This window comes from Indicator indicator, chromosome 15 (genome assembly GCF_027791375.1).
Source record: "Indicator indicator isolate 239-I01 chromosome 15, UM_Iind_1.1, whole genome shotgun sequence".
In the NCBI taxonomy this organism is placed as follows: domain Eukaryota; kingdom Metazoa; phylum Chordata; class Aves; order Piciformes; family Indicatoridae; genus Indicator; species Indicator indicator.
The window spans coordinates 13,319,294-13,345,252 of NC_072024.1; the positions used below are offsets into that span (position 1 = coordinate 13,319,294).

The window sequence follows — 25,959 nt, forward strand, 5'->3', positions numbered from 1 at the left end:
GCCAGGAACTTTGAGCAAAGCTTTCTGAAAGCCTCTGCTGAGTTTAGCTTATAAAAGTCGAGCCTTTCCAAGAGTGTTTTCTAAATTTTTGTCTAAAAAACCCCAAACAAACAAAAAAAGTAAAGGCAGTATCTTGCCTGCTTGAAGTTGCTGGCTAACTTTTAGCTTTCAGTGTAAGTTCAAAATAATTCCATTCCATGTGGCCAGAGCCTTTATGTAGTATCTGAGGCTTTAATGTATGCTGTGCCTGTAGATCTTCCTGAGCTTTGACCTACTGAAATGAGGAAAAAGTACTCCCATCTTCTCATCACAGTTCCGTGGCTGTGCAGATCTTAACTTTGTTCCTTCAGGTCTGTGACACTGTCGATACCGGGATTTCTCTCCCAAAAAGAGACAAAGAGTCTTCCCATGAATATACAGTGTTTTCTGTGTTGGATTGTAAAGTTATAGCTGTGTCTGAAAAGTTCATGGCCAATGGATTAACATGGTATGATGCAGGACTGCTGTCTATGCAATTACTATTTTGGCTTTCCCAAGTACTGCCAGAGAGAATTGCAAAAGCAGCCCTGTGACAGTACAAGCTAGGAGGGCAGCTTTTAGCAAGGGTGGGAGTTACGGCTCAATTTGCAGATGCCCAGGGAACAATACGCATGCTATTTTTTAATTTATTTTTTGTTTTGTGGAAGACCTTCCGTTATTTTTTGTTATAAATGTCGTTGAGGAAAGAAAAGACTTTGCTATCCATTGCTTTCTTTTTCTGTTAATTGTTCTGTCGGTTTATATTTACATAATCTAGTTTAAAGTTGTAATTACAAGATAATTGCACACATATGTAGTTCAACACCTTTGTAAAGGTATCCTGTTATTCAGCTGTTTAGCCAAGGATTTTTGAATTCAAACATGAGCTATCCTTTAAATAATTAAAAGAGTGTGTATACTTTTTGACTCTATACATCCTCTCAGGGTCATATTAGTCACAGAATGCAAATGCCTAATACGTTCTGAAATGCAGGCTTTTTTTTTTCTCTGTAAAAGAGCAAATATACAACTTTGATTTCTCTAGTGCATTAAGCTGCTGCAAGTCTTGTGGGTAAGTCTGGTCAGAGTTCAAGTTTCTGCCAGTTCTGGAAGAATAATTAGCAAGTCTTCTAAGAGCTCTGAAGGCAGTGATGTTGTTAATAAGAAGTCCAGGGTAGTTACAGCCCTTCTTTTAAGAAGAGCTAGCAATGGGTGAAATCTATTAACTTAGACTGAAATATGTCCATATACTCCTTTTTATCTTGTTTGATATTGCAGGTAGGCCTATTTTTAAGATTATGGCATTTCAAATCCAATATTTGTCTGTTTGTTCCTGGTGAAATTCAATATAGGGGAATGCAAATGGCGAGAACAGTGAATTGCTGTTAGTCTTCATTGTAACTTAGAGGAAGGACAGAAATATTCCATGTAAAAAGCAGGTGTGCTACATAGGGTTCTTTAACTTTAGAAATATTAATTAAATATTTTTCCTGATAAAAGTGGGTAACAACAGAAGTGTTAATCATTTGTCTACAGCAATATCATGTCTCAAAATAGAACTGGAATAGAACCTAAAACTTCAGTCTGCAAGTGACCATTGCTGTTCAGTACATAAAACCTACTTGCCGTGATGAAGGTACAATTTTAGTATTGAGCTGCAGAAAATGTTACAAAAATTATTTAGATTTGTATTTGCAGTAGAATATGATACTTTAATATAATAAAGAGCTAGCAAGTAATCGTTTGCTTGATAGATGTGAGGCTGGCTCGTCCCTCTTATTTACTCAGGTCCCTCTTATTTACTCAGGTTAGTTTTACTTAACAGGCTTTACAATTATCCATAAACTATGTATGGTTGGGCATAGTTCATTATATTGATTGTTTTACTCATTCCATATGTTCTTTGAGTATTGTACTGAAATTTCAGTTGAAGAGGGAGAGAAGAGTACATTTGGGTGAGGGGAAAATAAACAATAATCCTTTAGACCACACAGAGTTAGTTGTTTATTCCCCCAGAAAGAGCAGTGTACAAGTGGAACTACTGGAAAGTTTAGAACTGAACTTAAATAGCTTAAATTATCTTTTATAATTGATAGCTGATGTGTAATGATGCATCAGTATGAGGAACTACTGAACCTCAACCATAATACAATTTTTGTGATTTTGAATAGTTCACACAATAGAGGAGAAGGGTAAAATGATTTCATTGAAAGCATGAATCATCTTTCTCCTTTGTGGAGCACATGGAACATAAGTAAGCTGTTCAACCATTCTGCCTATCTCATATTATAGAAGCTCTAATTTTATATTTCACTAGCCAGTTAACCAGAAAAATATAATACCTGTCACTAACAGTCTGAACTGTTATTCCTCAGGTTTAATCAACTCATTTTACCAACGTTTCTTTTGTCATACCCCCCTCCCCTCCCTGTTTGAGGTCTCCTATGTGGCACAGACGTCATGCGATACCCGATGTGGGAGCTGGAGACTTGAGAGCTGTTTTCCTAGACTAAATGTTTGAGGTTACAGGACGTGGCCTAGTTTCACATAAGCTTTCAAATTTCAGTGGGACATGCTGAATCCTGAAACTGTCAAACAGTGTATTATTTTTGGAGTGAGAGAGAGTACGTGTGTGAGTGCGTGAATGACCTTTACATTTTTACCCTATCCCAAAAGTCTGACTTCCTGCCCTTTCTCCCATGAGTCCATAAAGTTTAGCAATTAAAGTGAACACTTTTAAAGGAAGAAATTCAGTATAGGAGAGAACAACTGGGAAGGGAAATGGTGTATTAAGGGGAAATCAAGGAAAACAGCTAAATGCTACAAACTGTTTGCTTAATGAGGGATACAGATAAATCTGGAGAAGTTGGGACTCTCTCATTTTGCCATGTTTCCCTCTACAACTTAGTAATATCAAGACCTTAGTATGTGTGTATGTGGTTGTTCTGTTGTGTTTCCTGCAAAAGGAGATGAAAGTTTTTTTCCTACTGATCATTTTCAAAGCAATAGGAGTCATAAATCCTAATGAATGCCATGTCTTATTTCCCAAATCTGTAATTGATTCTAAAACTTTGTAAGCTAACAGAATGGACCCTAAGGAGAAAGTTCTTCACAGAGAGAGTGGTTGGCCATTGGAATGGGCTGCCCAGGGAGGTGGTGGAGTCACCATCCCTGGAGGTGTTCAAGAGGGGATTGGACGTGGCACTTGGTGCCATGGTTTAGATAGTCATGAGGTTTAGGGTGACAGGTTGGACTCGATGATCTTTGAGGTCTCTTCCAGCCTTCTTGATTCTATGATTCTAATAAACCCTAAATAAAAGTGCTTAGGTCTCTGTCAAATTTCTTCTCCATGACATTGGTGGTGTAACTGTATTCATTTTACAGGTACCATGTGCAGTCTGATCTTGCAAAGTGTTAGAGTAGCACATTGCAAAATCAGATCCACCAAGACTAAATTCAGGGAGACAGAGTGTGTTCTGAGTGGTAACAACAAAACTGTCAACACTGTAGCAAAGTTACATGGTGGTTTGTCTTTTTTTTTTTTTCCCCCCTACAACCGTCTTCCCTATCTAGGAACAGAGAGCTCTAGAGAACAAGCCCCTTTTTGTGTCTAAAGGAAGAAAACTAAGAATAAACTCACACTTACACCTGACACCCCTCCTTCTTGCACTTTACTTAGGAATATAAGGTTATTTAAAAAAAAATTCAAATCTCTCTCCCCTCCAAACAACAACACCCTTCTCCCCCCAGAAACAAACAACCCCCAAACCTCTCTCTTACTCCCCCCCCTCCCCCCATGAATTCTGTTTCCTATCCCTCTAGTTACTGTTTGGTAAGTTTTGAGTCTGAGCAATATGGGTCACACCTGAACTCTTGCTGTAGCTTCTTGCACTGTGTGGGCCACTGAAATGGGTGCCTCCCTCACCTCATTGCTAGTTTTTGCAAGAGTTGTAGGAACAATTAGGCCTCTGTACTTTGACAAAGCTTGTTGAAAATGGTGGGTATTTTAGATGCTTTGGGAGCACTGCTGGATAATGCAATTCCGGATTCCGAATGCAAATCTGGAATCAGACCGTTTTCCACCTTTTCTTTCTGAATCCATCTAATTAATGCTAAAAATAATTCAATGGTAGGTAATATGATACAAGAATATCTGTGTGGATAACAACTGTGTAGGGCCTTTTATGGGAGTGGATGTATACTTTGCATGTATTGATAGACTGAGACATTCAGGGCAATGAAGTGTACATGAGCCTTATGATTAAACAGGAAACTATTCAAAGCCTGGGAACTTGGTCTGAAAAGTGACATTATGCTTAATTCAGCTCCCATGACAGAGCTGCCATCAAATGAAACTATTCTGCTCTAGAAGCTGATTAAGCAGGCTAGCTCAGTGCACTGGCAGTGAGTTCATTTCTTTCCTTTAGGGAGATAGTTGTCTCTTAAATAGCAGTAAGTGTTAGGAATATCTGCTATTTTTTTCTTCCCTTGTTAGAGTCATTGATTCTGTCATCTTGACTTCTGTGTGTTTGGAAAGGATGGTTAATTGGTACCCAGATTTAAAGCTCTGCAATCTCTTTCATGTAGGAGTTCTTGTTATATGAAGTAACTTTCTTTGTAAGCAAGAGCATGAAGTTTGGATTCAAAGCCCTAAACCTAAATCCATGATGCTGAGAAAAATCTTAGGCAAGTCGTCTTACACTTCTGGCTCATTCATTGGTTATTGAGATGAGAATGCTAAATACTATTAGCAGTATGTAGTACCGTATGGGGAGAGCAAAAAACAACAGCAGTGTTCTGAAAGAAAAAAGTTTATAGTGCAAGCATAGTCTAGTGGACACCTATAGAAGGTCTATAACACAGTATTGTTATTGTAACTTGGTGTTATTGGTACTTGGTATCACTAGTGAAAATGCAGAGCAGGTGTTAAGTATTTAAGGCATTTAGCCCTGTGTGCCTCCTGGGTTATTAGTAAAGCCAAGTGACTTAAACCAAGGAAATGTGCTCTTGCCTTTAGCACTTCAGCTACTCTCAGGCCTCTCCAATGCTCATCTACCTCTGGGGTTTTGGTTTATTTAAATATTGTTTTGCAGGAATGCTATTAATCACTTAGTAATCCTGATTATTCTTGATCCCTTAAAGGTATAATTTTTAGGCAGTATCCTACACAACATAAATATACTTTTACTGAAAAATGAATTATGCAAGCCCAAAAATTGGTGATTAACCATAAAGAGTGCAAGTGATACAAATCTTGACCTGCTTTTTCACGCGAATTTGCAATGTCCATGTGATTTTGAAATAAAATCTTGGCACTGTACTTCCAGCAGCATTAGCATGGGGTTATCCTTGTAGGCAGAATGAAGATGTGGTTTTGTGACAGTGAGTGGGCTGAGCTAGGCAGCCCAACAGTGACTAGAGTGAGCAAGGTGAGAGCAAAGTGCTGGTGCCCTGGGTGCTCACTGCAGCAGGGCACCTCCTCCTGCAATTAGACCTGGCCCTCATATGCCCCACCTGGTGACAGGACACCACCTGTTGGGTGTGTGGCCATCAAATAAAATGCTTTAATTGCCTCTCCTAGAGGAGAAGCTTTGTAGAGATTGTGTGTGGACAGCAAAGGAAACCTGTAAGCAGGTGCTGAGAGGTGAGCTAGGGCTGTTTGTGAGGGGTTAGGTGGTTTTCATCCCTGCAGGCATGGCTGCTAAATACATGGAAAGTGATGGAATTGCTGTATTAAGGTCATGAAAATGATCACAGGGGTGGAACACTTCTGTGAGGAAAGTCTGAGATACTTGGAGAAGGGAAGGTTATAAGGAGACTGTCCTGTGGCCTTTTCAGTACTTAAAGGGGGCGTATAAGAAAGATGGAGACAGTCTTTTTAGCAGGGCCTGTTGTGACGGGGCAAGGGGTGATAGTTTTAAACTAAATGAGGTTAGACTCAGACTAGAGATAAAGAAGAAATATTTTACACTCAGGGTGGTGAAACACTGGCACAGGTTGCCCAGAAAGATTGCATTGTGTTGGAAGGGACCCTCAAAGATTATCTTGTCCAACCCCCTTGCAGTAAGCAGAGACACCTCCAACTAGATGGGGCTGCCCAGGGCCACATCAAGCCTGATCTTGAATGTCTTCAGGAACAGGACCTCAACCACATTGCTGGGCAACCTATTCCAGTATCTAATCTCATTGTAAAGAACTTCTTCCTTATGCCTAAACTAAATCTAACCTGCTCCAGTTTACAACCATTGCCCCCTTTCCTTTCACTACAAACCTTTTTAAACTGTCTTTCCCCAGCCTTCCTGTAGGTCCCCTTCAGATATTGAAATGTAGTTATAAGGTCTCCTTGGAGCCTTCTCTTCTCTGGGCTGAACAGCCCAAATTCTTTTGGCCTGTCTTCATATGAGAGGTGCTCCAGCCATCTGATCATCTTGGTGGCCCTATTCTGGACCTGATTCAGCAAGTTTGTCTCCTGTTGGGAGCCCCAGAGCTAGATACATTCCTCCAGGTGAGGTCTCACCAGAGCAGAGTGGCAGAATCACCTCTCCCAAACTACTGGCCATGTTTCTTTTGATGTAGCCCAGGATGCCATTTGACTTCTGGGTTGGAAGGGCACATTGTTGGCTCATCTCCAGGTTCTCACCCACCGGTACCCCCAAGTCCTTTTTTTCAGGCCTGCTCTTAATTTCATCATCCCTCAGCTTGTATGATTTTGAGGGTTGCCCCAGCCTAGGTGCAGGACCTTGCATTTTGCCTTATTGAACCTCATGAGATTCTCCTCATCCCACCTCTCCAGCCTGTCCAGGTCCTTCTGGATGACATCCTGTACTTTGTCTTATTGACCACTCAGATTACTATCATATGCAGACTTGCTGAGGGTGCATTCAATCCTGCTGTCTGTATCATTGATGAAGACATTGAAGAGCACTGGTCCCAATACAGACCCCTACGGGACACCACTTGTCACCTGTCTCCATCTGGCCATTGAGCCATTGACCACTACCCCTTTGGATGTGATCATCCAACCACTTCCTTTCCACTGGACAGTCCAGCTATTGAATCCCTATCTCTCCACCTTAAAAAGAAGGATGTTGTGGGGGGACTGTATTAAAGGCCTTACAAAAGTCCAGAGAGATGATAGATGCCCCATCCCTGTAAACATTCCAGATCAGGTTGGACAGGGCTCTGAATAACTTGATCTAGCTGAAGATGTCTCTGATGACTGCAGGGAGATTGAACTAGATGATTTGTAAAGGTCATTTCTACCCCAAAACATGACAAATTTGACCAAGCTTTTTGATTTCCTCGGTCACCCTCCAGCACGTGTGCTGTTAATGCATTAACACCTTCACCTCAGGTGGGTGCCTGCGCAGCGTGGTGGAGCAGCTCCGCAGGCAGGGGTGGCTGCGCTGCTCTCTGGCCTCATGTTCCCCGTGGCTATATAGCCTTGGCGGGGCAGGGAGGGCCTTTCCTGCTGAGGCGGCGGCCGCGGAACGGTGGCGGCCGGGCGCCCGTTGCCGCAGGGGCGCTGTTGGGACGGACCCGCCGGGTGCAACGCCGTCATGGCCGCCGGGATCGCGGCACCCCGCGTCCTGAACGTGAACGTCGGCGTTCTGGGCCACATCGACAGCGGGAAGACGGCGCTGGCGCGGGCGCTCAGCACCACCGGCTCTACCGCCGCCTTCGACCGGGCACCGCAGAGCCGGGCGCGGGGCATCACGTTGGACCTGGGCTTCTCCTGCCTGCGCACCGCCCTGCCGCCGCAGCTGGGCCCAGGGCCCGGCGAGCTCCAGTTCACGCTGGTCGACTGCCCCGGGCACGCCTCCCTCATCCGCACCATCATCGGCGGTAAGGGCGGGGGGGGGGGAGAGAGAGTGGGGGTGGCGGGTCCTGCCCGCGCCGGGGCCCCGGTGGCGTAGAGGCCCCTGCTGGGGTGATGCCGAGCCGCGGTTGTCCCGGTGAGGCGAGCAGAGTTGTTCTTGCCGGTCTGAGGCTATCTGTGCTGGGAGCTTCTCTCGTGTTACTCGGGGCCCGGGGTCTGTGGCTGCCTGGCCGTGCCCTCGGGGTGGGAGCCGTGGGTGGGCTGTCAGTTTCTTTCACGGGCCTCACCACTTTCATGCTACCTCCTAGCTGCCCCTAAAATACAATGCCGGCACTTGTAGGAAAGCAGTTCTTAGGAACTGTGAATTCTTTCAGTGCTCTTTGGACAGGGAGGCCTGCTCGGTTTTCTGACACTGGGAAAAAAAGTTTTCTTTATTGTGCGTGGAGACCTTGTTTGTGGCATTTAAGGGCGATATTAATTTCTGTTTGCTCATTTGTTAAAGCTGTCAGAGCTTGATATTCCCTGTGGTTGAGAGCTGTGGTGTATTTGCTGGAAGTGCTTGTGCCAAACTTTTGTCTTGGAGAGAGACTGGGGAGTTCTAACAATATTATGTTTAGAAATAACGATGTGGGGTTTAGTAACTTTACATTTTAGTCTCTGCAGATGATATCGGAGGTTAATCTGGTTTGCATTAGAGCTCATTTAAAATTAGTTCACCTTGTTCTATAAGAAACAACACCTCCCCCTTCCATCTTTTGTAAGCAGATTGAAGAGGTGGTCGGTGCTTGGCTAAGGATATAAAGGAGTTGCAGCTGCAGGGTGTTTACAGGCTTCACAGATCGATAAACTGCAACACCGGGACCCTCTGAAAGTTCAGTTCCTGTGCATTTCCTCTGGTAGTGTCTCTTTAGTGTCATCTAGGTGGTAGTTTGGTAACTGTATGACCATGTATTTTTCTTCACGGTTAACACTAAGGTGCAGACCAACCTAATTTTCATAAATCTTTTTGATGAATTTCATGAAACTTTTTGAACAAGAGTTACTTGCATATGGTGCTAGCAGTAGCTGAGTTGTATTGTTTGTATTCGTTTTGAACAGGATAATAAACATTTACTTATTTCTCAATTTCACCAGCAGGAGTGTTCTGTCCCGTTAATGTGTGCTCTACAGCTGCAAGTGAGGAATGATTGTGTGCCTAATTCCCAAAACCTGTGCTCTTTTAGTCTCCTTTGTACTTTACAGTCAGCTGTCAGCCACGGAGATGTTAGATTGATGGTTGGACTGATGATGTTACAGGTCTTTTCCAACCAAAACAATCCTGTGGTTCTTAAGTAATCGCAAGCACCTGATTATCTTCTAAAACAAAGTTTACTTTGCCAGCTTTTCTTGGATGTACTGAAGAGTGACTTCTGTTTAGACATACCTTTCTGCCAAAAAATCCCTAATGTAAGTGGGGTGAACTTTCTTACTAAGAAGCGTGGGAAAATTTGGAAAACCAAGACTTTCAAAATCACTTTAACAGTTATCTAGAGTGATTTAAATACATAAACTTGTTGCTTCCTATATTTTTTTTTTGTGAAGAGCTTCAAACCATTTAGTCATAGCTGTCCACATTGGTTAAATAAGTTCAGATTCCTGTATTGATAAGCCATCTTCTGGGAGAAGAGAAGATGTGGACAATGGAATAGACTAAAATGGCATGATGGAGTTTTCTTCCCAGCAAAAGCTATTCTTTATAGATAGCAATTGAGACACATAAGCATGTTGAACTCCCTTAGTTCCAGTTTCACCAGGTTATGCATCTTGATGAAAACATTAGATTACCATGACCTGCTACAATTCTGTGCTCTAAGAAAGAGCTGAGGAGAAAATGCAGTATTAGTATTGTGTTAATGCTTAGAGTTAGAAATGTCAGTTTTCTTCTTGATAGCATGCATGTATCTCAATGGCAGATGGTTGGTTGTTTTGGGAGTTTTTTGGTACCAGGTTTAAAAGATGAAGCCTTGATGATGAAACATGATCTGTGCCTGTGGACTTTTTAGGTGCCTACAGTTTTAGTATGGTGTGTTGAAATTCAAACTGAAGTATAGTGTATCTTCTGTAAGAGGATACATCCTTTGGTGTCTAGGGGTTAGTATTTCAATATTGCCAACTCAAGTGTTTTCTCTGCAACCAGGAATGCTACTATGTTTGTGTTTTGTTTTGGTTTTTTTGAATGGAATCTGGTTTCCCTCTTACTGCATTTTTTTTTTTTTTTACATAAAATGTCACTGCAAAGCTCTTTATCTTCCTGTGTTTATTCTGCACCTTGGATTTCTCCAACCTCTTTAAAATACTAGTCTTCTGAAGTTAAGTCTGGCAGTAGCTGTAGATGTGAGTTAATCTACAGAAAAAATAGAGACAGGATGGCTGTGTGAAAGGGAGCTGCATAGAAGGAATTGGAAGGTGGAATGAGAAGAGAGCTCTGAAGCAGCCTTCTTATACATGCTAGTCATGTGCATGATGTTTTTGTATAGAAGCCACAAGTGTGGAAATACTTTATTGCATGCTCTTATTTTCTGAAGTTGTCTTATTTTCATTGAAGATGGTGTACAGTAGTTGGCTCCCCTCTTATGGAAATGCTGTTCATTGTGGCTGGGTAGCACCAGTGTTATTCAGGCAGGTCATATATGAAGTGACTAGCTCAAAGGGTTCCTTCTGTGAAGCTCCTTACTGGCTTCACAAGGGAAGCTAGAAGCCTTCCCCCTCCCCCTAATTTCAGCTCTTCTCTTTCAAGGTGCCATTTTCATCAGTGGTGTCCCAGGTTCTCTTCCAGTCCAACTCCATCCTCTCTAACTGTAAACTTTTCTGTGCTTTCAAGAGTGCTCTCAGGGTTATTTCTTTCCTGTACAAAACTGTTAAATCTATTTGTGATTAAATGTTACTAATTATCGTTCTTTAACATATTTCTGTATCTAGCTAATTCTTGAAGTGAATTTTTTCATGGCTGAATCTAGCATGGCATTTTTGTCATGCTGTGCCAGGTAGTGCTTGACCTTGCAAATACTTCTCACAGCCCCTCAGAAGATGCTTGTTTAGAGACAATAGTTTAGGATTAAACGAATGCAGAACATTTGAGCAGTAACCAAATGGAATGGAAAATGGAAGTCATATTTCATTCTGTACGGCTGTATTCCTCTTGCAAAGCTTGTCCTTGAAAGCAAAACATATCAAATGTTAAATCAAAAGATATTTTTTTCTTTACCTCCATGCTGGGAATTGGAAATGCTGCAGACAGTTCCACCCACGATGCTTTCTGAAAGTTTTAGCTGGAAGGTGATAGCCAAGGTTGGAATAGAATAAATGATAGGTACTTGACTTACTGCATTGTGGTTTTCCTTGTGTTTAAACCATACTGGTTTATTCTACAACAGCAGGCTCTTGTGTGCCTGATGTGGCAGGAAGGTATTAAGTTATTGTGGATAGCTTTATGGCTTGAACTGCCATGTATTTCTTTTTGTCTTAATCTTTTGAACAGCAAGAAGTTCTTATTTTATAATAATTTCAAGCCTTGTGCTCTAGCAGGATCTTGTCTGTCTCATGTCAAGCAACACAACAAATGCTGTTTTTGTAGCTGTTCGTAGCTGACTTGCTAAGCAAAGCAAACCTGAGTAACAGAATTTTAAGGGTCAGTTGTTCAGCTTGTGAAAAGCACCCACATCAGCCTTATGCTTGCTTTCTACACTGAAGGAATGACTACAAAGTCCAATGCTACTATTTTTATAATTACTGCTTTGTTGTATTGCTGTAGAGATTGAATTGTGTTTTGTTACCATCTCACAGCAAGATGGGTATCATACTGTGTGGTTTTTTTTAAAGTGTCTGTTCTTTTGTTAGATTTCAGCTCTCTGATCTTCTAAAGAGCTTATGTTAATGTCAAAATCAGAGTTGCTTTTACGTTTGTTTGTCACAGACCTGTGCATCCGGTAGGATCTAGAATGGTTTCTCCAATGAGTTCAGCAGTAAGGGATGCCTGCAGAGAGGTTATGTGAGTTAATCTGCCAGAAGAAATTCAATCCCCATATTTCATTTCAAGACCACTTTGCGTAGCAAAGTAGCCTAACCAGTAGCAGATTTTTTTACTTGCTGATGGTTAATTTCATGCCCTACAAAGGGTCAACACACTAATACAGAGGAACATGATTACCTCATCTTGGCTTCCCCCACACACATGCAGTGAAGGGGTACTGCACTGTTTGTTTTAGGTGAGCTGTTGTCAGATGCCCTTTATCAGTTGGATTTTGAGATGGATCCTCAAAAGAATGTCTAAAAAAGAAAGTTGTCATCTTTTCCCTATGAAGTTCAAAGGACAGAATAGCCTTATGGGGTTTTAATTGGAAAGCTACTGCTTGACCCTGGTTGTCTAAACCAGGGTTGGGGGGTGGTGAAATTCTGACAAACTCGTAGTTTTGTAATCCTTATGCCTGTCTGAACCTTTGACCTTTTTACTTTATAACTAGAGCTTCATTGTCACCATTTGTCCCTGCAGTTCCTTTCAAAGAAAACTGCCTTGCAAGTGTCTGTTTCTACTTTGCTGCTATGTTCTGTTAAGGAAGAGTATTAATTCATACCTGATACATTGGAGGGGCCAAGACTTTTGAACTTGCAGGAGAGCTTCAGGAGGGGGAAATGAGCATAGAAAAAGCATGTCTTGCTGATGCAAATGAGTACAATGAAAACAGTCTTAGGAGATCAAGGGAAATGTGGTCTTGCTACCAGCATTCAAGTTTGGTCAGATGCAGATTATTTGTAAGATTAATGTAGCACACGAAAGAAAAAAAAAAGAAAAAAAGTATTTTTATCACAGATTAGTAGTTTCACTGAGTTTGTTATAAGCTTTTAAGAGGATTTGTAAACTTAGGGTTACCTTTGAATTACTGTCATAGAAGCACACTTCTACCAATGTCAACTTTTGCTTGATACCTTTGTGAAGGTATGACAGTTCTTATTTTTCCCATTTTCGGTGTGTGAACAAGTAGAGCTTTACAGTTGTAGAGTGCTTATATAGATGACTTAAATTTATGTGGAGGCCTCTTGCTGTTGAGTGCAAATGCTGACAGGAGGGAAACCAGTTACTCTCCAGAAGGAGTGCCCTGTGTTGGTCAGTGGATACCATTCTGGTCAGAATTCTCCACGGGATAATCTTGAGGACTTTGGCTGCCAGCTTGAAATGAGAATAGCCTAATAATGACCCTTGCTCTGGTGAAAAAGTATAAAAATACACCTCCTATATACTATAAAGGCTCATGAATATGAATTACATAGTTGTTGATGTTACAGAAGTACTTATGGGCCAAGAGTTCAACTAGCACTAATATCAAGATTTTCTAATAAGCTTCTTGGGTTCATGATATTTGTAAAATGCTGACATTGCTTTGTATTAACAACAATGCAAATAAATAAACTTTATTTCTGTAAATGAAAGCACTTTTCTCCTGAAATCGAAGCAGTGTCTTTTAAAATTCACTTTAATTCGGCTAGTGCCTGATATTTGTCTGACAAGGGAGTATTTTTAGTGATATTTTAAAATGAAAGGCACTTTTTTTAATTAAGGAGCTGTGCAGAAAGAAAAGGCATCTGGTATAAAAATACTGCTGCTCTAAAGTCCTCCCTCCCACTCCCAAAGTGCAACTTTGTCTGCTGGCTATTACGGTGCACAAGAGGGCAGCATTTGCTTACAATGCAGGATCTTGGTGATAAGTACGCAGGGTAGCAGGTCGGCCTGGATGGAGTCACCTTACTTTGAATTGAAACAGAATTAAGCGGGAGATTTGGAAGACAACTATGACTTAATTATTCCACTCCTAAAGGAAATATGCACTACATTTTAAGGAAGCTTAGTCTTATTTTATCTACAGATTGCAGAGTGCTTTTTATACCTTAAATCAAAATGTGTGGGTTGTTTCTTGCACATCCCGTGAGACACCAGTAATGCAGGTGAGAAGAGACAACTCATCTTCCACATAGATAGGACTGGGGTTTTTATCTTGCATTTATGGAAAGATATCTAGTTTAACCTTGAAAGCAGTTGGTGATGTATGAAGAATGGAATTTAGCATACACAATTATTTTCTGTGCTCATGTCATTTAATAACTTGGCAAAAGCAATCATACTGAATCTGTTTTGAACCTCTTCTGGGCTATACAGGGTTTGTTGTTTGAGAATTAAACTTTGGTTTGTGTGTGTACCAGGCCACTTGAAAATAGTGGTCTTCATGTGGAATTCTTATCTATCTGTATCAAAACTTTAATGATTCTGACTTTCCATTTATTATGCGTTGCATCTCATTTCCATTTCTATTAATGTTTTGAGTGAGGTGACAGCGAGACTAGTCCACTTGGCTGCTATGATTTCTATTCTATGACCTCTTCTGCTCTCTTTGACTTGAAGCTGGCTTCCATATTAAAGATACACAGATTCAACAAGCTGCTAAACTCTGCATCAACTCTAAAGTAAAATTAGAGATCAAAGCAGGAAGAGACTTCCTTTCCTTTTTAAGCTGAGAAGTTTGAAAGGAGTGAGCGAGCCATTGTCTTCTGGTCTCAAAAGTTACAGTGAATAATCACATTCTCATCTACTTCTTGCTAGACTCTTACCAGAAACGTACTCTTTCCTGTGTTCAGTGAAAAAAATTGTGCCTATCTTGTTTTGAAGATGTGATTTAAAAGTGAATTCTCAATCTTAAATATAGATTGTAAACAGGAGTGGCTTCATTGAGCTTTGAATGTTAAATTGTCTCTTGCTAACGCAGAACAAATTTTCTACAAAGTGGTTGTGTGCATACTTGCTTCTATACAATAAAAGTGTGCTAATTCACATAATTATTTGAAACAAACTTGACAGTTTCTCAGGGAAAAAATATCCAAGTGCTGTAATGGTGCTCACAAAATCTGCTTAACCATTGATTCCTATTGATTTTAAAAGAGAATTTCTTTGTTCCATCTTACTGTGTCCAAGCCTTCATCAAATAACCACATGCCCCTTCATTTCACTTTTGCTTGGTGTTTCTCCTTGCTTGAAATGACTTTGTAAGCTGTTTGGGGGAGTAGTCAAGCTTTATTAATTCATTTTTAGATGCTTTAAGAATTGGCTAATATAGTGAAGTTTTACAAATAAAAAATCTAAATAAATCTAGAACAACATATGAAGTATGAAGCATCTCTTCAGTTACAGCTACTGCGGTGAAAATTTAAAGCAGTTTTTTCCAAGTAGTATTTTTCTTACATGATGATGGGTATCTTTGCTTGCTAAATAATCCAATTCAGTGGTCTAATAATCAACAAACTGACTTAATACTGTTCTACTGTATTTTTTTCTCCAGCTTGATTAAGAACTTGTCTTCTGTTAGTAAATGCTAGACGTAAGTTGAATGATATGCTGCTTTTGTATAGAACTCATTTAATAGCCACCTTGGCTTGATAGAGTCATGAACTTAATGTGTTTCTCTGTGATTTTTGGAGTGGTTTTTTATTTTATTTTATTTCCACTAGAAGTAATAATGTATGTTCTTGGATGATTGTTGTACTGTTTATCAAACACCAAAGAAAAACAAAATGCGGATGGAAAAAGCTAGGCAAAGCAGACATGCAACAGATCTTCTAGGAAAGTGAGCAGACCAAACCCTCATGTTGTCATTGTCATTGTTAAAGGGAATAAAAAGTTTTTTCTGTATGGCAGCTAGTTACTTTCTGTCTGGGTACTCTATGGTTGGCCTGGCAAGCGGAAGAGCAAGGACAGATGTCCTGTAATGTGGCAATTTTCATCTGGATTCTTGAATGCATTCTGTTCTCTGGGTCACAGCTCAGAGCAAAATTGAGTGAGAGCTCCAGCAAAGAAAGACTTGAACAGCTTGTGCGATAGCTATGATTGCAAAGATACTGCATATTCTGTGAGAAAATATTCTCTGTGCTATCTGTAAAATTCAGATTAAATAGCCATTCTGAAGTGCTTCCTTTAAACTGTTTGCTTCCAAAAAGCGTTGCAGGCTAAGTAAACACCAATAATTCTTATTTCCCATCTCCTTATCAGTTATTCTACCAAAACGCTCTTGCACAGCCTATCTAATCTCTTCAAATGAACATGAAATGGTTAGTGTTGGCTTCCAACTGGAATTATGATTTCTGTTACAAACTTCAGCTGATGAATTCTACATTAGATTGTAATTATAAGAATTACCAGTGCTAGGAGTGGTTGTGACCAAAAGATAGATAGAAATGTATGTGTGTATATGTATGCATATAAATGCAGAATGTGACAGCAGAAAGAACTGGTGAATAGAGGGGGAAAGAAAGTGGAACAGGGAAGATAGCTTAAACAAAAATGAAGAAGTTATGTTCAGGAGCATTGTGAGGGTATCCTAAGGAGGGGATAAAAAAAAAATCAGATTTTGAATTTTAATGTGTTTTTTCTTTTTTTTTCAAATGAGAGGCTGACCTGGGTAAGAATTCAGGCCCCTCACCCAAAGTTTCAGAGACAAGATTATTCATTTGGGTTAGTGGTTTTGTTTAAAAACCATTTTTTTTTTTTTTTTTGTGGGGTGTTTTGGTTTTCTTTGCCATAAAAGGATCGTGAAGGTTGTTTTGTCCACTGCAGATCTGCTTTTTCTGCAGTGCCAGAAAAATGAATTTAACCCAATCCCCTGTAGCACTCTGTCTTCTGTGCCAAAATTTTTCTGTGGTTTGTGTCTTGTTTGGGATTGAACATATAGTTGGCATATAAAAGTAGCTGGTATTCTTAGATCTCAGGAGCTTTTTTCAGTTGTGGAACCTTGCCTCTGATTGTTTGGCAACGATTCACCTTTTATGTCCATTAAATATGTTGTAGAGCAGTGAGCGTATTCTAGAGTTGATTCCTGTATATATATGTTTTGAAATGGTCTTTGAGAAGCTGTTGGGTAAGGAAGAGCTTTTAGAAGTGTTTGAGGATTGTTGACAGAACTATTTAATTATATTAACTAGGATAGGCAAGGGGAAATGTCTTTTTGTCATAAATGTTTATTTATGTTTAAATTTCTTATAGTAAAGATTTCCCTTCCAGCAGTATTGCTTGGGTGAGGAAAGTTTCCCAAGTATGCAAAAACTGCATTTCAGAGAACGAAACAAAATTATTGGAGTTTTCTCTTTTAGGATCAAGAAGAGGGGGAGGGAAAATGGTTTCCTTGTATTTGACTCTGCTGTTGGATGGAAGACAAAGCTTAGTCTTTCTTGCTGACTAATGTCATCATCGAGGCATTTTTTTTCTCCCACAGAGCAATTTTGTCTCCATTGAGACCCCCACAGCCATTGGCAAGACCATGGCCTGAGATTAAATCTCATGCTTGGGTGAAATTCTAATGACTGTAATTGTTTCCTCTTTTTAAGTCTGTGGTCCCTTCATCAAAGAGTGGTGCGGAAATTACGCATTTATGTTGTAAAAAGGGAGGTCATGATTACCTGAACCTGTGGTTGGCTTTGGGGGATTCTGTGTCGTGTTCTGGCAGTGGTTATCCACGCTGGCATTCTAGTATGTGCAGTGATTTAAAGTGTGTACCCATGTAAAGTAATAGTGATATGCTTCAGTCCTCTGTGGGGTTTGTGCTGCTCTTGTTTGCCTCTCACCTGCTGCTGGGTAATTGCTACTGCTTCTCTGATGGAGTGGCAGAAGCTCTTGTGTCTTGGTCATCTTTTGGAATAGGAGAGAAGGAAAAGTAGTAAATGTGGGTCAAGGTAGGCTTTTGTGAATGATCTGTTTCAAGGGTAAGCTCCTAACGTAGTACAACCATGAAATAGTGCTGCATTTTTGTCTCCCTTAGACTGCAAAGGGCTTAGGACCTATCAGCAAGTGTAACTGTTAACCCTCACTCTTCTGTGTGAGCATTTTGTGATTTGGCTTTATTGTGCAGCTCTAGTGTGGTAGTTTTAGGGGAGAGAATTTTCAACCTACCACACCTAGCCATATGTAGCTTTGGAACCATACTCTTCCCTAACTTACTTTAAGTTTTATTTTTAAGAAATCATGTACTATGCAGTAATCATAGAGTTTTGGAAGTTTGTAGTCTAATTTATGAAATGTCCTCTAGGGACAACAGGGGAACCAACCAAGAGGCATTTCATCAGAGAATCTTAAGTATCTAGGCAGCATTTGGAGACTAAAGAGACCTCAAAATGTCATTCTTGACAGCACCCAGCATCAGAATCTTTCCCTGATCTCAGTAATATGATGAATATTCAGTTTGGAGTATTGAAAAAACCAGCACCAACAAAATTCCAAGTGTCAACAGTGCTATTCACCTCAGGAACCAGCTTTGGGCATGAAACACTGAAACTTGGCTGCTCTCTGAAAATATTATAACTTCAAATAATATGATAATTTAACTCATTAAGATAATTTCTTAAAGCCTGAAAAGCAACTTTTTATACAAGTTATATGCATATGTTTTTTACACATCAATAAAACCCATGATAAAACCCCTTGAAATGTTGGTATAATGTATGACTTATTAATAGTATTGCTAAACATTAAAAAATCATAAGTCGACCATCCCTCAGGAAGTTAAGGAAATGGTTTTGTTCTTTGAATTTGCTTGCTGTGTGATAGATTTTCACCTCTTTTTCACCTAGCAGCTGAGATCCTCCCATTATTTCAAGTGCTGTGATAAAGTGATGGCTGGTGATGTTTACCCATGTGTTTGTAATTGAGCTCTCACTTTACACTCTCTGCTCTGTGTGATGATCTCCAGTAAGGCAAACTTCTGTCCAAAATTGTTATTTGACTGGAATCTCTTGACAGAAGAGATTCACTTGTCTGTGGTGCTGTCTAGTGCATATAGGGCAATATGAAAAATTACATACATTTGGTTAAATTGAACTGTACCAAGCTTTGCATGGAGAAAATACCCTTTTGCTGAAGGAAAGAGTTTTGAAGTGCAGCTAGGTTCCTTAAAAGAAACAACCCCAAAACAGTGGCTGAAATTCCAGTGTTTTCAGAAAGTTCACCTTCAGATGTGTTTTCCTTACTGAACTGTATTCCCTAAGAAATTTGATGTGGGTGGATGTTTGGGTGATTTTCATGATGTGTCCTAAATGTGTTTTCTTTTTTGTTTTGAAGCTTTATTTACTGTATGAAATAGTTGATTATTCTCATAATAGCCAGCGCTGCTGTTATGAGGTTGATGTTTTCTTAGCGGTAATTTAAAGCTAAACAAATACAATATGAATGTAAATTAACTTTTTTTTTTTTTTTAAATGCAAGCCTTACTGTCCATTTCTTTACACACCCTGAAATAAGTAACTTCTATTTTTTTAAAAACAGTTTGGATTTGTTGTGGGGGTTTTTGTGTTTTTGAGTGTTTTGGGGTTTGGTTTTTTTTTCCTTTTAAAAAATATACTCAAATTGATGCAGTTATTTTGGTTGCTCTACTTGTTTCTTTTCCCTTTATTTTTGTCCTGTTAGAATGGTGGACTGCAGCTAGGAAAACTTCAGACGACATACAAAGTGATGTCAGTTTTGTGGGAATTTTTTGTGTGTATTCTTGTGTATAATTGAGGTAGAACCAAAATTGACTGAAGTGAAATTTATATCAGTTTGTTTTCAAAGCTTATGCATATTGTTTGAAACCATTTTGCAGTAATTTATACACTCATAAGAAAAGTTGGAACAAAATTGTTACAAGAATGAGGTTGTGCTGTCTAATGTTTGTTTTAGCAGCATGTGGTATTTTAGCAGCATTTTCGCTTGTATTGGAGAGCTAACAACTTCATACAATCTCATATGCAACTGTATTTGCTGTTTTAGTTTGACACTGAAATTTTTTAGGACAGCAAGATAAAAATTGTCAAAACGTAGACCTTTTGGGGATATTGTTATTCTATTTGTAAGCTGTTAGATTTTCTCTGAAAGATCTGTATACTTTTTGTCCCAGTCTTTAAGTTGCCCTTTTTTCAGTTTGTTCAGAAGTGAAATAAACAGGTTCTGTGAATGAGAAATGTGTTTCTGTGAAGAAGATGATAAAGCAAGGTCTTGTGTTACCTGAAAAACCCCAGAAATTAACTTAGGGGTTGGAAACATAGTGCAGTAGAGATGCAGTACAAGCAGCCAAGCTCAGCTGATATAGTACGTTTATGAGAACTTTCATAAGAAACAGAGCTGTGTGGTTAACAGTCACAGTTGAAATACAGGGTGCTTGGGCTCCAGCTTATAGGGGCTTTGGCATAGGTCACCAAAATAACCCATCAAGCTAGATTGACAAAATTAGATATATACTGGAAAGTATGGCTTGCCACTAAGTGGTAACAATCATTGCAGAAGATGTTAAATGCCTGAGTTGTCATCACTCTCTTTCCCCTTCTGTTTGCTCTGAGCAACCAAAAAAAAAAAAAAATCGAGCTCTAATGACCAAGGTTGTAGTCTTTCTTGGTGACTTCAACATTTCATTAAGCAGTGATTAGTACTCTTCAATTATGTGTTCGTTTATCTTAGTGATGTATTTACAGTTAGAGATAGCGTTGGTTTATTGAATTCAGCTGATGCCTAGCAATTTCAGCAGATTTTTTTTTTTCTTTCCTTGCTGTGCAAGAACAGGCAAGAAAGCAGTAGAAGAGGGCTTTACAGCTTTGGCATTGTTTTTGATGATAATCTTACCTGATGTTATAATTTTTTTTTATTTTTTTTTTTTAAGGAAAAGTGGACTGATTTGTTTATTTGTGGTGGTTTCTGTGTGTATTTTTTTTCTCTCCCTGCCTCCCCCCAGTTAGAGAAATCTTGTTCTGAAGTCTATGCCCTACTGGGCATCAGTGGTTCATGGTATTCCTCCTCCACATACAGTGAAGTAAGCAGTGTAGCAGGCTGATCTTGGAATTTGTAGTTGGAATGGATTTTTCTTCATAAGGTGGCAGTTCCAGAGATTAAAACAAAAAAATTTTTTTCTTTAAGGAAGGAAAAGAGGAGAGACAATATAGGGCAAAATGGAGCTGAAGAGCAATTTCTTGATGCTTGTATGTTGTCCTTTCCTCTTTAAGAAAGGCCACTTTCATTCATAACTGCATAAGGATTACATTTAGGTGGGTGCTGATGGGCTGTGAGGCAGAACGATTTGTGGCAGGGCAAGTAGGGTTGCTGATTACTCACCTTTGTGTCACTTCAATTTGTTTTATGTGTTTTATTTGTGTGTTTTAAAATTGCATATTCAGTTTGCTTCCAGATTTAACAGATTACAAGTATGAATTGTAGTTTACCAATGGAACTATAATGAAATAGGAGTCTTTGCCTCTCTGCAGAGGGAGTAGGTTGTTTCTGCTATCTCTTGGTACTGAGAACTTCAAAGCTCTACTTTTGCTGGTAAAACCCTTCCTAAAACTTGTATGCTCTGAGATGCTGGGATTTAATTTTCCTGGGACTGACAGAATCTAGCTGTATGAGAGAGTCAAATCTTCTCATCGTACTCTTTAACTCTTATTTTTTCTGAGTAGCAGAGAACATGATGTGTTTTTAAAACATGGTGACTACAAATGAGCAGATTTTATTTTACTTTATAAATTTTTGTTGTATTCGTAGTGTCTTGTGCTCCCCACCTCACCCTGGACGCTCTAGAAAGAAAAATCATATAAATGAATGCTACTTTTACTTCATCAAGGGAGGGGGAAAAAGGAAATACCTGTTCATGGTTTTATCTGTTTGGTTTTTTTTTTTTTTTTACTTCCCTGTAAGCAAGTCATTAAGGACTATTTCACTTTCTGTACCTACTTTACTTATCATTTCCTCTCTTCATACACTTTATTTCAATGTTATATTTTTATGAAGTGGCAAGATAATTTTTTCCTCAAAAGCAAGTTAACTGACATTTTAAACATAATTAATAAAAAATAGTTTATTGGAAGTACTTTAAGGAACTCTTCTAAATTTAATTTATGCTAAGTTGTCAGTAAGAATATACTTAATAAAGTTCCTTTGTATTTCTCTTCCGTTTATTATGGTTCTTCAACAGCATTTATCTCCATCATTAGCTGTGAAGACTGAAGTGACTGGATAACAAATGAAGCCTATTAAGTTCATGTGAAATGAAACTCTTATTCTGAATTTTCTGCTCCCTCTTCTGTAACTCTGGTTCTTACTATGAGAAAATATACTTTAGTACCTGTTGTTATCTCCAAATCTAGATGTCAATAGGAAACGAGACCTTAACAAGGTGTGAAAAGTAATTAAGAATATGTATAAAAAAACCCCAAAGCTGTAGAAGGCACAGCCACCTAAGAACAGGTTACTGGGAGAAGCGTGTAATCTTGGATATTCTTGATACGCTTTTGGTACTGTTTCGTATTCTTGCTTAGCAATCTCTTCTCTTAGTCACCTGAGAAATTGTATCATGGAGGCTAGATGAACAAGTGCAGCTGATTTTGCTGGACTTTTGGACATTTAATTTCCTTAGACTTACATCCAAGCTATATAGTGATGGCTCAGTGCCCTGTAGTTGCTGTTCTTTGAATTTTTGCTGTGAGTAGTGTGCTTTTGAAATGTACTGGTTATGTTGTTCCATTTTTAAACAGCGAGATGCAAATGTAGAGGTGCAGCATGTTTTGCAGTAGAAGCATTACTGCTTTGTGCTTCATATTATTTTTCTTGTTTGTCTAGGATTCTTAGTCTATTTGTTTCATATTTCCATTGAATAACTTGAACAGTGCCAGCATTCCTGAGAGCTGGTCACATGAGCTTGGCAGAGCAATGTGTATTCTGAGCTGACTTTGTTTTCTGTGGGCTTTCTTCCCAATTCCCTGGGGATGTTGTCAGGCTCTGTTTTAGCTTGAAAATTTAGATTTGGGTTTGGGAGAGAAGTGATTTATAATTATCCAATGAAACATTAGGAGGGTGAGTATAGGATGCAGAGCTGGCAGACCTGTTATGCTTTTTCTTCTGACAACTCTTGGTCACAGAAGCACAGCTCTGGTCTTGAAGGTTTTGGTCTTCAGTGATATTTTATTTAACCAACAGATGTTACTGCTCACAAATGTAGTTTGCCTCTACTACTTGTAAAATGCCTGTACCTCTGAGTCAACACTGGTAGTTTATTTGGTTGTTCAGGCATCATAGAGAAAATGCTGAAGGGCTTCCACTGAATTATTCTGAAATATCTGTGATAATCTAAGCATATTCTATTTGATATAGTATTTGAACTGTGCTATGAAATTACTGTGCAGGGTTGTGTTAAACAACTTCACCTCTTGAGGTTCTTCAAAATGCCTAGCAGAAAACTTTTAATTATGAGGGGCTTTAGAGATAAAAGGACTGGTTTCTTATGCTGATGGTTTCTGTGTGTTCGCCTCACAAGATCTGTGTTTTTCTAAATATAAGACTTGAAGCAATAAAATAACCTGTCTCTGTCCCAGATGAAAATGTTTTCATTATTCTAGGGGGCAACCGGTCTAAATTTAGGCTGTGAGCTTTCTGAAGCTGGGCCCTTGTTTAGTGTCTATCTGTGAAGTGCCATGCACGCTTGCGGCTTTGTAGAAGTAAGAACTCTGAGCCCATCTGCGGAAATCTGAGTCCGTGCAGCCTCGCAGGAGTGAACTCTGCAAGGAGGCTTGGAGGACTAAGGTCCAAACCATTGCAAACTCAGGCTAGATCTGTCTCTTGCTCTTTAGTTGGCTTCAAAACTTTATTTACATGATTATCCGTTTTTAAATAACGAAGTAAATAATTGAAAGCATTTTATTATTTGTTATTAACTTAATACCCTACTAGTGGCATTTGGAGTATTTTTTTTTTATGGCACTTGTTCTTCTGTCAATTTTTTTTAGAAGTCATCTGCTTATAAATACCTTTTGCTTTTTCATTTTTCCTCCTGTTAGTAGAAAACATTTACTCAGGCATTGCTGCTGTCATCTCAGTAGTGTGGTTATAGATCATTAAGTTTCAATCTCTCTTAATACAGGAGATGTTCTAATCTTGGCAACTCTTGTGTCTAGTTTTATTTAGAAATTAAACTCTGCACTGCTTTCTTCCTTTACAAGGAGCATCACCTTTTTATATTTCGGTGGACTTTATAATTAAATTGTATAATTAATAAATGTGAAACACAAATACCATATAAACCTCCAGCATCTGGAGTGCTTCGTAGCGTTAGCAGTTTCGATGGTGTACGCAACATGATACGGTTTGCTTTGCTCTGAAGTACTGGGATGTGAGATTTACATGACTGTTGACCCCTTGGGACTACTCTGGAATGAGGTGTCTCTTGTGCAATCCTAGTCAGCAAAAATTGAAATAAAAATAAATATACTGTCAAAAGTGCTTCTGTTGGCCTGGAAATAAGTGTGAAATAGTACCTTATGCTCAATAATGGCTTCTGTGGAGGAGACTCTGGCACAATGTGATGTGATTCAGTGGAACCACAAGCTATGCAGAATATTAGTTACTGACACGACCTGATATTGAACTATTAGGCAGGGCCTGTCCTCTTCGTGGATTAAAGGCCAAAGAAGAGAGTTCAACTTTTTTTTTTTTTTTTTTAATCTGGGGAGTCAATTTTTACCTTTTAAAACAAACAGTAGCTGAAGTCTTTGGCCATGTTGAAAACTGTTAAAGTGAGCAGAGAATAAACTAGTAGATCACTGCTTTAGTTTCAAGTTTGCAGTGTTTTTGTATATAAAACCTTCCCTTGTATTGAATATTAACTCATAAAACATTAGCAAGATAAATCTAATGGCAACATCAACTATTCATCTCTTCATCTGAAATTTGTATTTTAACAAACCATCTAATATTCAGCATTGCAGCAAGGCAAGTTGATTGACTCCTGGCTAGGCTGTGCCCAGAAAAATTTCTCCCAAAATATTGGTGTTGACTTTGGCTCTGATTATCTGTGCACAGTGCAGAGAATGAAAGTATCCTATTTCCCAGAGCTGGCATCCTTAATTTAATTGCTTGGGGTGGATTTATTTTAGAGATGTCTTTCTTTCCACATACTGTACTGCTACAGCTCTGCAGTAATGCAGGTGCTTGAGACCAAAATTTTTTTCTTTCTTTTTTTTTAATATGGATATATTTTTTTCATCCTTGATTCAGCATGGCTGTCCTTGTAAGAATTATAATTCTTACTGGCTGTTGGAGGTGGTCAAGGTTTGTAGGTTAAAAGTGATGAGTGTTACAAGTCTTGTAGAATCCTGTATCATCAAGTTGAATGAATTTCCCAGTTCACCCGTGGATGGAGTTGAATGTTAAAGTATGTGACACAAGGAGTAATATAATTGTTCTTTATTTTTCCATTTGTTTGCATGCTACAGCAGGAATACCAGTGAAAACAGTTTTCTGTACTGCTGCAACAGAAATCAAGAAACTTGCATCAAAATCCAGGTTCATCAAGCTCCAAAATATGGAAGACTTTGAAGGATAAATGTAATATCATCTTGGTAACTTGAGGGAGTCTTTCTTTTCTAACTTTGCACTAGATATTGGTAGCTCTTTTAGCCAGCCTAGGTGGAGCTGCATGACAAAAAAGAAATCTCTAGCTGTATGACAGAGGTGTAGGAGGAGATTTAAACTGAAATAGGCATGTTTATTGCTGTTAGTTGTAGTTGCTCTCTTCTTCGTTCGTTGTTTTCCCTTTTCATTTGATTCTTAATTGTAGTGAGATTTGCCCATTCTTGCTTGCCATAACTCTCAAACTCTAGCCATGACGTTCTGTCAATGTAGATGTTGACCAAGTGTTACTTTGCTCTAGAGCCTTGATGTCATACCATGGGTGGGCACTACATTCACCTTTTGGGCAAGCTGTCATGGCTCCTGGTCAAAGCTGGGGTTAGCTTTGAGAAGAACTTCTTGACCCTTTGTACTTTGTACAGTATCTGCCTTGCAGGCGGACTCTGGAGCCATTGTCTGGAATGCGTGTCTAATGCGTTCCACTTGGACCCCCAGTTCCCTTCCATAATGTTAGCTTTAATTGGCTGGCTTTTAAACTTTCATGTACAATTTGGTTGTACACGGTAAATTACCACCCTCTTCGCCTTTTCCTAAGAGCAAGAAACTAGAATCCAGACTGCGCTTTCCCTTGCTGCCTTTTGCTGTTGCCCAGAGCTCTCGTAGAGACAGCACTTGTGGGTAGTGTTTCTGTCTG

General features: G+C 39.3%; 1 protein-coding gene across 1 annotated transcript in view; it reads left to right on the plus strand.

The window, feature by feature from the left end:
- The first annotated feature begins 7,577 nt into the window (after positions 1-7,577).
- Positions 7,578-25,959, plus strand: part of EEFSEC (eukaryotic elongation factor, selenocysteine-tRNA specific) — a 124,526-nt gene continuing 106,144 nt past the window's right edge. Inside the window, exon 1 of the mRNA XM_054387378.1 lies at positions 7,578-7,863. Coding sequence (XP_054243353.1) covers positions 7,578-7,863 — 286 coding nt within the window. The remainder of the gene's footprint in view (positions 7,864-25,959) is intronic.